At 46.0% G+C, this 13,367-nt stretch overlaps 1 protein-coding gene across 7 annotated transcripts in view; it reads right to left on the bottom strand.

The window, feature by feature from the left end:
• The window catches only part of GRIK4 (glutamate ionotropic receptor kainate type subunit 4), a 234,319-nt gene that overhangs the window by 39,603 nt on the left and 181,349 nt on the right, over positions 1-13,367 (bottom strand). For 4 of the 7 annotated variants that reach the window (XM_083163052.1, XM_083163055.1, XM_083163054.1 and 1 more), the window contains 3 exons: positions 10,874-11,036; positions 10,563-10,663; positions 8,434-8,541 (listed from right to left, as the gene is read on the bottom strand). In XM_083163052.1, coding sequence (XP_083019178.1) covers positions 8,434-8,541; positions 10,563-10,663; positions 10,874-11,036 — 372 coding nt within the window. Of the gene's footprint in view, positions 1-8,433; positions 8,542-10,562; positions 10,668-10,873; positions 11,037-13,367 lie in introns of all 7 variants that reach the window. The other 3 variants (XM_083163057.1, XM_083163058.1, XM_083163053.1) reach the window with 2 other exon arrangements.

The raw sequence follows: 13,367 nt of genomic DNA on the forward strand, positions 1-13,367 counted from the left end.
AATCAGTTGTCATTTGCTTCCATACATTACAAGATTTTTGTTACAACCAGCAAATTGGTTGATTGGACAAGGAAGAAGGTAGGTTCAACCACCACCAGCATAGGATAAATAAAATGATACTTTCCTTCTACAGGTATAATCCTTTCTCTGTATACACTTGCATATGTCATATGTTTCCTCTGCTCAGCTTGTATTCATTTGCACATGAAAAAAGAGCATATACATGACATAGTGTATACTGTTTTAATCTCTAACATGGGAATATGACATACATATAAAAACATCAATTGACAATTTGCACACAAATAAAATTCCAAAGTGGCAAGTGCATCAGATAGGAAACTTAGAGGTAGTTACCAGATGGCCAGTGAACCATAAACAAATATAGTTCAAAGTGAGCATGCAAAATGATTCCACGATCGCCCGGGCACAATAAAGGATCATGCGCTGCTTCAGGATAAACGTCCTCTAGTCCAGTCTAATGTCCCTGCCCGCCGACGCGTTTCAGACTCGATCTGAGTCCTTTTTCAAGGCTTGTACTTGTGTGCAGGTTTACAGTTCTTTTATCCAGTTCTAATCTCGCGGTGTTACGCGAAAACCCCGGCACTTCCGGGTTCGCGGCACCGTGCTGACGTATCTAGCGGCGTCCCCGTCATAACGCGGTGATACGCGAGTACCCGACACTTCCGGGTTCGCGTCAACGCGCTGACGTCCATGGTTGCGTCTGTATCATTGTGTGATGACGCTCTAAGTAACCTCCTTCTTCTCCGCTATTCTAGGTATCTTCTTAGCTCGGTCATGTGATCACTGCCACTCTCACATGATCGGGAGACGATGCCATTCGCGTGTATTTGACTTCCGCCCATACATGCTGTGGGCATATGTAATTTGCCTTGGATGAAAGAAGATAAAATACAATAAATACATAATATATAAAAGACAAGTTAAAATCTATTTATAAGAACCATTTAAGCTCAAAGTCTGTGTTAATACCATTGGGCTTTAAGGTGTTAAGATTATAAATAGTTTGCATTTCTATTTTGGCCAGTTGGACATCCGTGTCCCTACGGCGACAATGTCCTTCCACATATTTGATTCCCAGGAATATTTTTATTTCATTTAGGGAGCTATTGTGATGTGTTTTAAAATGTAAAGGGAGAGAATGCGTTTCTATTCCCTTTTTAATATTCCTGATGTGCTCACTTAGACGAATCTTGAGTGGCCGGGATGTTCTGCCAATATAGAATAAATTGCACGTACACCCAATGGCATATATCACGTTCTTGGTGTTGCATGTAATAAATTCCCTAATTTGGTGTTCCGTGCCATTGATGTTAACTTTTTCCACTTTTATATCTCCTTTAATGTTAATACATGCACAACAACTCCCACATCTGTGGAAACCCCTGGTTCTTATTTGTCGTCTCTCCAAATTAGACGGGTGCATACTTTTTGTCAAGTGGTTGCCCAAATTGGCAACCTTCCTGTAGACGAAGGATGGCCTCTCAGGTAGATCCATGCCTATAATAGGATCCCTTCTGAGTAGATTCCAGTTTTTTTTGATGGAGTGTTCCAATGGTTTATGTTGTTGGCTGTAATTTGTGATGAAGGCATACTTCTTGTTGTCTGTCTGGACCTGGCCCTTTGTTTTGAAGCAGAGCAGCATGTTCAATATTGTCCACTTTTTCTCTCTCCCTATCAATGATCATTGGGTCGTATCCACTTTCCTTGAATTTCTGAGCCATTACTACGGTTTGATCTCTATAGGTCTGGTCCTCCGTACAGTTTCTTTTAATTCGTTTGAACTGTCCCTGTGGGATGCAGTCCAACTAGTTCTTATGGTGGCAGCTTCCCACATGGATATAGCTCTGTGAGTCGGTCGGTTTGGTATATGTTTTCGTCTTCAAACCTCCATTTTCTGAATAAATAGTTATATCTAAAAAGTTGACACACGATTCGCTGATATTAAAAGTGAATTCGATGTTAAAATCATTGGTATTAAGATAAGAACAAAAATCATTTAAAAGGGATCTTTCTCCTCTCCATAAAAACAGGACGTCATCAATGTATCGGCTCCAAGACACCAGGTTCGCTCCGAACGGATTATTATTCCATATAAAATCACGTTCCCACTGTCCCATAAATAAGTTTGCATAACTTGGAGCGAACCTGGTGCCCATTGCTGTCCCGACCCGCTGTGCATAAAAATCACCTTTGAACATAAAATAGTTATTTTCTAAAATGAAGGTCACACCCTGTATTAAAAATTCTTGGAGATTTGTTTCTAAAGTGCTGTTGGATAAAGTGCTTGTAATGGCGTCGATTCCCTGTTGATGGTTGATGATCGTATATAACGACTTCACATCTGCTGTTATTAGTGTGTATCCTTCTTTCCATTCCAGGTTAGGTATTTTTTGTAGGATATCTTTAGTATCTCGTAGATGTGATGGATTACCCAATACCAGAGGTTGCAGGTAGTAGTCAATAAACTCGGATAGATTAGACGTCACCGAGTCTATTCCTGCAACGATTGGGCGTCCTGGGGGTACCAAGGGATCCTTGTGTACCTTGGGTAACACGTAGATAACGGGGATCACTGGGTCTGGAATCCACAAAGGCGGGGGCGTGGTTGTAATGGACACAGTATGGTATGAAAACGAGGTCTTACGACAATTGGGAGACAAAGACACCTACCAGAAACTCAGGTCCGACCCCACAAAGAAAATCATGGACAAGTTAAAGACCATATTGGACACCCACCAACTAAATGGTACTTTGACGGAAAAGAAATCTAAATTCCTGTGGATTCCAGACCCAGTGATCCCCGTTATCTACGTGTTACCCAAGGTACACAAGGATCCCTTGGTACCCCCAGGACGCCCAATCGTTGCAGGAATAGACTCGGTGACGTCTAATCTATCCGAGTTTATTGACTACTACCTGCAACCTCTGGTATTGGGTAATCCATCACATCTACGAGATACTAAAGATATTTATTTGAAGACGAAAACATATACCAAACCGACCGACTCACAGAGCTATATCCATGTGGGAAGCTGCCACTATAAGAACTGGTTGGACTGCATCCCACAGGGACAGTTCAAACGAATTAAAAGAAACTGTACGAAGGACCAGACCTATAGAGATCAAACCGTAGTAATGGCTCAGAAATTCAAGGAAAGTGGATACGACCCAATGATCATTGATAGGGAGAGAGAAAAAGTGGACAATATTGAACGTGCTGCTCTGCTTCAAAACAAAGGGCCTCAGGTCCAGACAGACAACAAGAAGTATGCCTTAATCACAAATTACAGCCAACAACATAAACAATTGGAACACTCCATAAAAAAAAACTGGAATCTACTCAGAAGGGATCCTATTATAGGCATGGATCTACCTGAGAGACCATCCTTCGTCTACAGGAAGGTTGCCAATTTGGGCAACCACTTGACAAAAAGTATGCACCCGTCTAATTTGGAGAGACGACAAATAAGAACCAGGGGTTTCCACAGATGTGGGAGTTGTTGTGCATGTATTAACATTAAAGGAGATATAAAAGTGGAAAAAGTTAACATCAATGGCACGGAACACCAAATTAGGGAATTTATTACATGCAACACCAAGAACGTGATATATGCCATTGGGTGTACGTGCAATTTATTCTATATTGGCAGAACATCCCGGCCACTCAAGATTTGTCTAAGTGAGCACATCAGGAATATTAAAAAGGGAATAGAAACGCATTCTCTCCCTTTACATTTTAAAACACATCACAATAGCTCCCTAAATGAAATCAAAATATTCCTGGGAATCAAATATGTGGAAGGACATTGTCGCCGTAGGGACACGGATGTCCAACTGGCCAAAATAGAAATGCAAACTATTTATAATCTTAACACCTTAAAGCCCAATGGTATTAACACAGACTTTGAGCTTAAATGGTTCTTATAAATAGATTTTAACTTGTCTTTTATATATTATGTATTTATTGTATTTTATCTTCTTTCATCCAAGGCAAATTACATATGCCCACAGCATGTATGGGCGGAAGTCAAATACACGCGAATGGCATCGTCTCCCGATCATGTGAGAGTGGCAGTGATCACATGACCGGGCTAAGAAGATGCCTAGAATAGCGGAGAAGAAGGAGGTTACTTAGAGCGTCATCACACAATGATACAGACGCAACCATGGACGTCAGCGCGTTGACGCGAACCTGGAAGTGTCGGGTACTCGCGTATCACCGCGTTATGACGGGGACGCCGCTAGATACGTCAGCACGGTGCCGCGAACCCGGAAGTGCCGGGGTTTTCGCGTAACACCGCGAGATTAGAACTGGATAAAAGAACTGTAAACCTGCACACAAGTACAAGCCTTGAAAAAGGACTCAGATTGAGTCTGAAACGCGTCGGCGGGCAGGGACATTAGACTGGACTAGAGGACGTTTATCCTGAAGCAGCGCATGATCCTGATTGTGCCCGGGCGATCGTGGAATCATTTTGCATGCTCATTTTGAACTATATTTGTTTATGGTTCACTGGCCATCTGGTAACTACCTCTAAGTTTCCTATCTGATGCACTTGCCACTTTGGAATTTTATTTGTGTGCAAATTGTCAATTGATGTTTTTATATGTATGTTATATTCCCATGTTAGAGATTAAAACAGTATACACTATGTCATGTATATGCTCTTTTTTCATGTGCAAATGAATACAAGCTGAGCAGAGGAAACATATGACATATGCAAGTGTATACAGAGAAAGGATTATACCTGTAGAAGGAAAGTATAATTTTATTTATCCTATGCTGGTGGTGGTTGAACCTACCTTCTTCCTATTGCATACGTTTTTGGGTGTCTGAGAAACGCCCTTAGGTGATACCCACCCTAGCATCAGGTGCGCACATAGAATTGCACTTGCTCTTTTGTTTTGGTTGATTGGACAGGTAATCTTAGGCTGGGTCCACACTAGGTGGACGGACAAACGACCCAATGGTCGGGGAGATTGGCCTTGGCCCCAGACCATCCCTGATTGCCTGTGCACACTGGGTGATGTAATAATGACGGAACAATCCATCATTCTGTCCTTTAATAATCTGCGCTGTGGCATACGTTATATTTCGGTTGGCTGCACGGCCAACCGAAAGATGTTGCATGCAACCCACGGGATTGCATGATACTGTGCACATACTGCACAATGTAGACAATTTGTTGCTCTGATATGGCAAATCATGCCAACATTGTGAAAATGTGTACCCAGCATTAAAGTGTATTGACAGCTTTAGTGTGCTGTCTGATGACTACACATGTGATGTGATGACCTTCTGTAGTCACTTGCTGGGGTCCTGTCATTATTTATATTTATCCGACGGAGTCCCAGAACAAAATAGTTTGAGGACCCCCGCTCTACAGTAATTAGACTGTGGCGAAGGTTGGAAGATGAATAAGGTAGTATGGTGGATACATATTGGATATACATTGGACATCGTAGTGAACAAACAGTGTATTGGAGGCAATTCAGTTCCGTGTGATAATTGTAACGTGGCTCTGGAATGGTCAGACGAAGGCACACTGTTACTGAGTTACTGAGAGGTGATGTGGGCCCAGGGTTACGGGTTCTGGGAGAATGTGTGTGTGTGTGTGTGTGTGTGTGTCGGGGGGGGGGGGGGGACCAAATCCAGGAAGCATGGCAACATTCCTTCCAAATAAGTACAAAAAACAGCCTTTGTGGCCCCGTCAGGAGCTGACAAGTTCGGGCCTAGGTAATTAGTACCCTCCCCTCACTTGATGCCCCTGCCAGTATCTTGCTCCCCATATGGGCATGCTGGAAAATTAGTGGTTGCAGTCCGAACTGGTAACATGAACAGCTGGACACTGTGGTGGTTGCACTCTGCAAATAGTCAAGTCTTGGTGCTAATTCAATTATCAAACACAATAATGAAAAGTTCCAGAGAATGACTGATACTCAGTTCAGAGAAAACATTCTGTCCAAATGGCAGGCGATGATTTCTCCAGTACATTTCCAGGCTCCGTTTTCCTCTTTATAATATGTTCTCACAATCAGTAAGGCTGTTTCACTCCTAAGTGTCCCTATGTGTCACCACTTCGTTCAAGCCAAATTGCAGTATGTGAACTTCACTTCGTGTGTGGGATGTTCCTTATGTTCTCCTTGACTCACTTGAGATATGGGGCGAGATGTACCAAGCTTCAAAAAGTGATACAATGTAGAGTAATAAACAACCAGCCAATCAGCTCCAACCTGTCATGTTACAGGCTGGGTTTGAAAAATAACAGGTAGGAGCTAATTGGCTGGTTGTTTATCACTTTGAAACTTGATACGTCTGGTCTATGAAGAGAACATTGTGTCTGTCTGGCATTTGCTCCCTTTGTGAAGATGTTTGGTTGGTCTGGTGTGCCAGTGCAGTTTTCCTGCTGTATCAGCCCAGGAATATTTCGGACCACTTCCTACTAGTGCTACCTTTTAACTTAACATGCAAAGAAGGCAGTCATTCTGGGAAGTCAATGCTTTCTTGTTCTGTGCCCACCCTGGGTTCCAAACTACTGTAGTACATCATTGGGAGGAGTACTTTTCTGTGATGCACAATCAGTAACGTTGCCCTTCCCTGTGGGATTCCTTCAAAGAACATTTGCAAGGCGCTGTAATTGCTAGGCTGACGTGGATTAAGAAATCTTCAAAGAAACCAAACTGCCTTGAAAAATATGCGCTAGTATCTTGAAATTGCGTATTTGTGAGGTTCTCTATGACAGATGACCAAAGAGAAAGATGAAGGAAAGAGAAATAAAATGGATGAAAAATAGCCTTTATCTAAATGTAAAATATTTTTCCGCTGTGTTTTGCACCCTGTTTCTGACCAGAGACCATTTGTTTTTCAGGGGATTATTTTTTGGGGGGTTATTCTGATTTCCACACTCTGGGAATTCGCATGCGAGTGCAATGTTTTTTAAATGTGCTTGCGCCGGGTGCGTGCGGCCACGAAGAAAAGGGTTTGCTGGGCGCACGCACCCAAGACTGAGGGTGGGTGCATGGGGTGGTGGGCCCTTGAAAACGCTGGGCATTCCCATGGAAATCACCCGGTGACGAGGGTTCAGGGGGCGGCCAGCTGACATCACCGGCTGTCAGTTGCCAGCCCAGTTCCTGACCTGAGAGTCACTTAGAGATGCGTGCACCCTTCACATCATTCGATGGTAGGCGACCATCGAATGATGTGGGTGTTTCCTCATAGGCTGCGAATGGATGTTTATGTTAAACATCCATTCGCAGCTGTGCAGACGAACCTGTTGTGCGAGGGGAGAGGGGGGGGGGGGGTGGACCAACAAGGGGTATCTGGGGGACTTGCAAGGCTGCGAATTCAAAGTCAACCAGAATAAGGTCCTGTCGACGTAGCTGCTGAGAAATATTGTGGCTTAACCTCTCACCTTGTTTGTGTCACATTATATTTGTTCTTGAAGAAGGATATTGGGGGTTAGCCACATCCTAGACTTAACCAGCGGCTGTTGCTGAGTAAGATTATGACTTCAGCTTTTATGTGGAGCTGATTGTCGACTATTACATGATTGGGGTTCAAATAAGATTGTATTCACTTTTTCTAAATTTTTCTTACTTTTTTGTATTAACCCTTGTGTTTTACTAAACAGAATTATGCTACTACTGTATGGCTATGTTGCAGTCTGATTTAGCTCTTCAGCCCACAGAAAAATGAATGATGTGATTTGGTACTGTACAAAGGAAACGAGTGAGAATATGTGTCATGAATAATAGTGATTTAGCAAAAGTGACTAAATATATATATATATATGTCAGTATCATGTTACATCTGCCCCACCTGTACTGCAGCATGGTTTTGTCCATCGGCAATATTTGCATCCTTGCTAACAGGAATGGCTTTCTCTTAGCAGATTTCCTAATGTCTCGTTGTCTGTGTTTGTCATCCAACCAATATATTTTTGCCGTTAAACCAAAACCTGCTAGTCATTTTCTCAGACAAAAAGTATACATAATACATGACATCACCCTATAACTAATGCTGGGTACACACCAGAACGATGTGGCCTCAAATCCCCCAATTTTGATATAATCTCAACCGATTGTATGTAAACTGGGCATGTTTTTGCATGGTTTAGATCCGATTCCGATCCGATGCACGTCGCTGCTGGTCCTTTGGTTGTTTTGGAGTTCCTACCTGCTGCAGTCAGGATTTGTAAAAGATCCCTTCTGCTGGGTACAGACCGTGAGCAGATCATGTGCAGATCATGTGCTCCATATAGATTGTGTGACCGTCGTACGACCGTCTCACAATCTGTTCACAATCATGATTGTTCTGGTGTGCACCCTACATAACAAAAATACAATAAGGCATGACCAACTAAAGGCAATCTATTCTGTACAAATAGAAAGTGAGTCAGAGAAACTTACTAGGATAGTGGTGATTATCAGTGTTTTATTAGCCAGGCTGTCTGAGTGGTTTTGCAAGAAGTATCTCTTGTCCATGGAGAGACCATCATTGATGTGCCACTGTCCAATCTGCGAGGGTAAACACAAACACAAATGGGTGTCTTGCAGTGTTAATTGCAAATGAGCAGCACAAACGGTGTAATGGTTAGCATTGCTGCGTCACAGCGCTGAGGTCATGGGTACGATTCCCATCATGGCTCTAACTGTGTGGAGTTTGTATATTCTCCCTGTGCTTGCGTGGGTTTTCTCCAGGTACTCCGGTTTCCTCCCAAAATCCAAAAATATACTTGTGGGTTAACTGGCTCACAACTAGGTTAACCCTAGAATAAATGTGTGTGCATGTACATGTGGTAGGGCATATAGATAGTAAACTCCAATGGGGCAGGGAACTTACAATCTATATTCAAATATTGGCCCCTTTTCTGATTTACACGCTCCCCTGTGTGTACGTGCAGGGGAGCGATGTTCAGCGCCTGCATGTTCAGCATTTCCGCGCATGTGCAGATGCTGGGTGCGAGCGGGCACAGAGAATTGCCTGTTCGCCGTCCTGTTTGCACCTAGCAGTGCAGACGGGGGGCATGGGTCGGCAGAGGGGGCAGAGGCAATGGGAACCCCCAGCGTTTCATGGGGGTTCCCATGCAAATGGCCCCGTGACACGGGTGCGGGGAGGCGGGTGTCAGCTGTGCCAGCTTCCCGCACAGGGCACTCACAGAAGTAAGACACCAGAGAGGAGTCTGGAGAAAGGGGCTGAGAGGTGCTACAGAAATCATTGGATGGTCGCTGACTATATAAATAACTGGTAATAAATAATTAATAACTAAAAAGTAGAATTTCATCAATAATAACTTGAGCGCAAATACTAGAATCATTTTATTATCAAAGAAAACATTTTCCTTCACATTTCTGGTAGTAAATTCAGCCAATTATTAAGGGAAGACAAATACACAAAGCCTTCATTTAAATCCCCCCCTGTCCTGAAAGAAACAAATCTGTCATTCTCACGCCTGTTCCACCAGAAAGTGCTGCTGCAGAACCCCAGGCATTTCTGTGACCTGCAGAGCGTCTATTATCCGCCAGCGTCAGCTAGGCCAGTGACAGCTCTCTCACAGCTGACTGTGCATTGCCTGCTGCCACCTTATATTATCTACATCAGATGTGGCATGCACCTAGCGGGTGGGGAATTCTTCTGATGCTATTCCTCAGCCGTATAATAATAATCGCCAAGCTGTACGTTTATTCAGCTGCTGTGTTTATTCTTGTATTGGATTGAACACCTATTTTCTGGAATTTCATGACAATCATCCAAATATTGGGTCTAACTCAGGCCTGATTATGCTGCTGCCATTACACAGGCCGGGCGATTATCGATAGATTGCGCACGCGTGTGGCCCGAAGTACGCATTCGCAAGGCCACATCACCATAAAAGCATGCTACTTTATTTAATCGCTGGTCGTTTGCAAGGTATCTGACAGGAAGCCACAGTTTTAGGGTGGTAACCGGCAGTTTTCTGGGAGTGACAGGAAGCGCAGGCCTGCCCAGGTGTTTTAGCGGAAGTTGTATGAAGTCAACTCCAGGCCCCGAAAAGCCTGATTGTACGGCAGCCGATGCCCAGTGTGTATGGACAAATGTCCAGTGTGTATGGACCTTTACCCGCCAGCACTGAGCTTTACGTGAGAACTTCCTATTGTTATGCTCATTCATTGACCAGTGGAGATGCATTCAGATTGCATATGACTTGGAATCACCCATAGTTGCATACCTCTGGTTGCAGAGCAGGCACAGTGCAAATCTTGGGTTCAATACATGAACCCCAAAGTACAGTACAAACATACAGTAATATTTTCCTAACTTTATGTAAAGAGTTACTTCTTACTGATTGACTTTAAAATTGAAGCCTAATTATCTCGGTGAGAGGTGGCCATTACTCCTATCATTACACCAATAATTAGTTATTAATACCCATAGATTTGTCCCCTCGTGCTCTACTCAAATTGTTTGCATGGTTTCTGAACTATTTTTATTTGTCTATGATTATATCCCCAGTGTTATGCTTGTACACAAACCCAAAGAAAGTTCAAATCACCCCTACCTCTTGGAAACCCGTCTTGGTGTACTGCAGAATCTTGAGATCATAGTTCGTCCTTTGACCTTTGCTATTGAATTCCACATGCCCAGTAAGACCTTCCAACTCTACCTGTGCAAGAGAAAGACGATCACAGAAAGCCACGGGCTACACATCTTCTCTGACACGGTTCTGCGCATCAGACTTTGGTACCAGTGGAGTACCCGGGAAATTATATGGACGGCACCCCCCAAAATAAATCCAAACATGTGTGCCATATGCTTTACTAATGGTAATTAGTATGTATCCAAAACATATGAAAAACCTGAATCCCTCACCCTTCCTCACCATTCGTAAATAGTTCATAAGGCTGGTGCCATGTTGCCATATCTGTGCTGATCCACACGATAGGGGTTTAACGCCAATCTCCTGGCTTCGGTTCAGTTCCTGCACAGCGCTCACAACTCCGTAAACAGCGTCAAACAGCAATGCAGCAGACAACTGAAAACGGAAGTTATACATGATATAAGTTTCACATCACATTTAGCGGAAATTTTAAGTTTAATTTAAACATTGTGACAAGTAATCACATACACTGGATAAGATTAAGTCTTGGTCTTTATTTAGAAGCAGGTAAACAGCATACCAGGTAATCCGCATAAGCAAGGATCAATACAGCATTGCAGCATACAGGTATCACAGCATAGTACAAACTCTTCAGAAAGCTCCAGTGGTCCCTACCGTAGCCCACACCCCCAGCCTATCACTTGGGCAGCTATTCCATCAGGAGCAATGACCTCCTGCCCTGGAAACACTTATATCAGAAGAGCACAGGTGCTGCTAATCAGTCCAACCCTGGATTACAACAGTTTCGCTGCTGCTGCTCTAAAACCTGGACTGGATCTTCCACATTACTTTCATGTGTAAAGATGCTGTCCCTGACACAACATAAAAACTAATCTCTTATATATTTAGCCAGATCTGTCACTCAACCCCAGTGGAGAACATTCCTGTGTAGGACAGTTTCACTTTCATGTGTCTGACGTTCCACCCCCTTGACATCACCTCCCCCCGCCCAGCCAGGGCTACAGTACACGCCCACCATCCACCATTACTCCACAGCCACCATCCACCATTACTCCTGCACATCCCTACCCTCTGCCAGGACCCCCGCGACCCCCCTCCCGCGATTCGCGGGACCCCCCGCGACCCCCTCCTCCCGCGATTTGCGGGACCCCCCGCGATTTGCGGGACCCCCCGCGACCCCCCCTCCCGCGATTCGCGGGACCCCCCCTGACCCCCCCTCCCGCGAATCGCGGGACCCCCCCTGACCCCCCCTCCCGCGAATCGCGGGACCCCCGCGACCTCCCGCGAATCGCGGGACCCCCGCGACCCCCCTCCCGCGATTCGCGGGACCCCCGCGACCCCCCCTCCCGCGATTTGCGGAACCCCCGCGACCCCCGCGACCCCCCCTCCCGTGATTCGCGGGACCCCCGCGAACCCCCCCTCCCGCGATTCGCGGGACCCCCGCGACCCCCCTCCCGCGATTCGCGGGACCCCCGCGACCACCCCGGTATCTGGACTATTGTTAGACAGCACTTACATCGACAGCCATTACATCGACACCATTAGTTCGACACCTCAATAGGTCGACATGGTTTTAGGTCGACATACCATTAGGTCGACATGTCAATATGTCGACAGCTCATTAGGTCGACAGCTCATTAGGTCGACAGCTCATTAGGTCGACATGTTTTTAGGTCGACACTGCCATTAGGTCGACAGTGTCTATGTCGACAGTCAAAAGGTCGACATGGGTTTTTTCACTGTTTATTGAGCCGACATGTGCCGACAGGCGGTATTTCATGCCCTACTATCTACTAGGGCGTGGTGGGAGAATAAAATAGTGTACCGAGCGCAGCGAGGCACCGTGCCTGAAGCATAGCGAGCGGCTGCGGTACACTTCAAACTGTGTCCATGTCGACTGTGTCGACATTTCGGCCAAAAAACAGTGAAAAAACCCATGTCGACCTTTTGACTGTCCACATAGACTCTGTCGACCTAATGGCAGTGTCGACCTAAAAACATGTCGACCTAATGAGCTGTCGACCTAATGAGCTGTCGACACAATGACATGTCGACCTAATGGTATGTCGACCTAAAACCATGTCGACCTATTGAGCTGTCGAACTAATGGTGTCGATGTAATGGCTGTCAATGTAAGTGCTGTCTAATATCCGTCCCAGACCCGACCACCCCCTCCCGCGATTCGCTGGACCTCCGCAACCACCCCCTCCTGCGAAACGCGGGACCCCCGCGACCCTCCCGCAAATCGCGGGACCCCAGCGACCCCTCCCTCCCGCGAGCCCCCTCCCGCGATTCGCAGGACCCCTGCATCCTCCCCTCCCGCGATTCGCGGGACCCCTGCGACCCCCCCTCCCGGCATTAAAAGGGCCCCCCGCGACCCCCCCTCCCGCGATTCACGGCACCCCCCCCTACTGTGATTTGCGACCCCCCTCCCGCAATTCGCGCTGCCCCCTCCCGCGATTCACGGAACCCCCCGTAGCGCCCCCCTCCCGCGATTTGCGGGCCCCCTCGGCACTTCTCGCGATTTGCGACCGCCCCCTAATTCACACATTCGGGGACCCCACCTCCCGCGATTCATGCCCCCCTCACGCAATTCACGGCACCCCCCACACCCCCTTCCTGCGATTCGCAACCCCCCACGACCCCCCCTCCCGCGATTCACGAAACCCCCCGTAGCGCCCCCCTCCCGCAATTTGCGGGCCCCCTCGGCACCTCTCGCGATTTGCGACAGCCCCGTAATTCACA

Source organism: Crinia signifera, chromosome 19, assembly GCF_055691185.1.
Source record: "Crinia signifera chromosome 19, ASM5569118v1, whole genome shotgun sequence".
Lineage (NCBI taxonomy): Eukaryota > Metazoa > Chordata > Amphibia > Anura > Myobatrachidae > Crinia > Crinia signifera.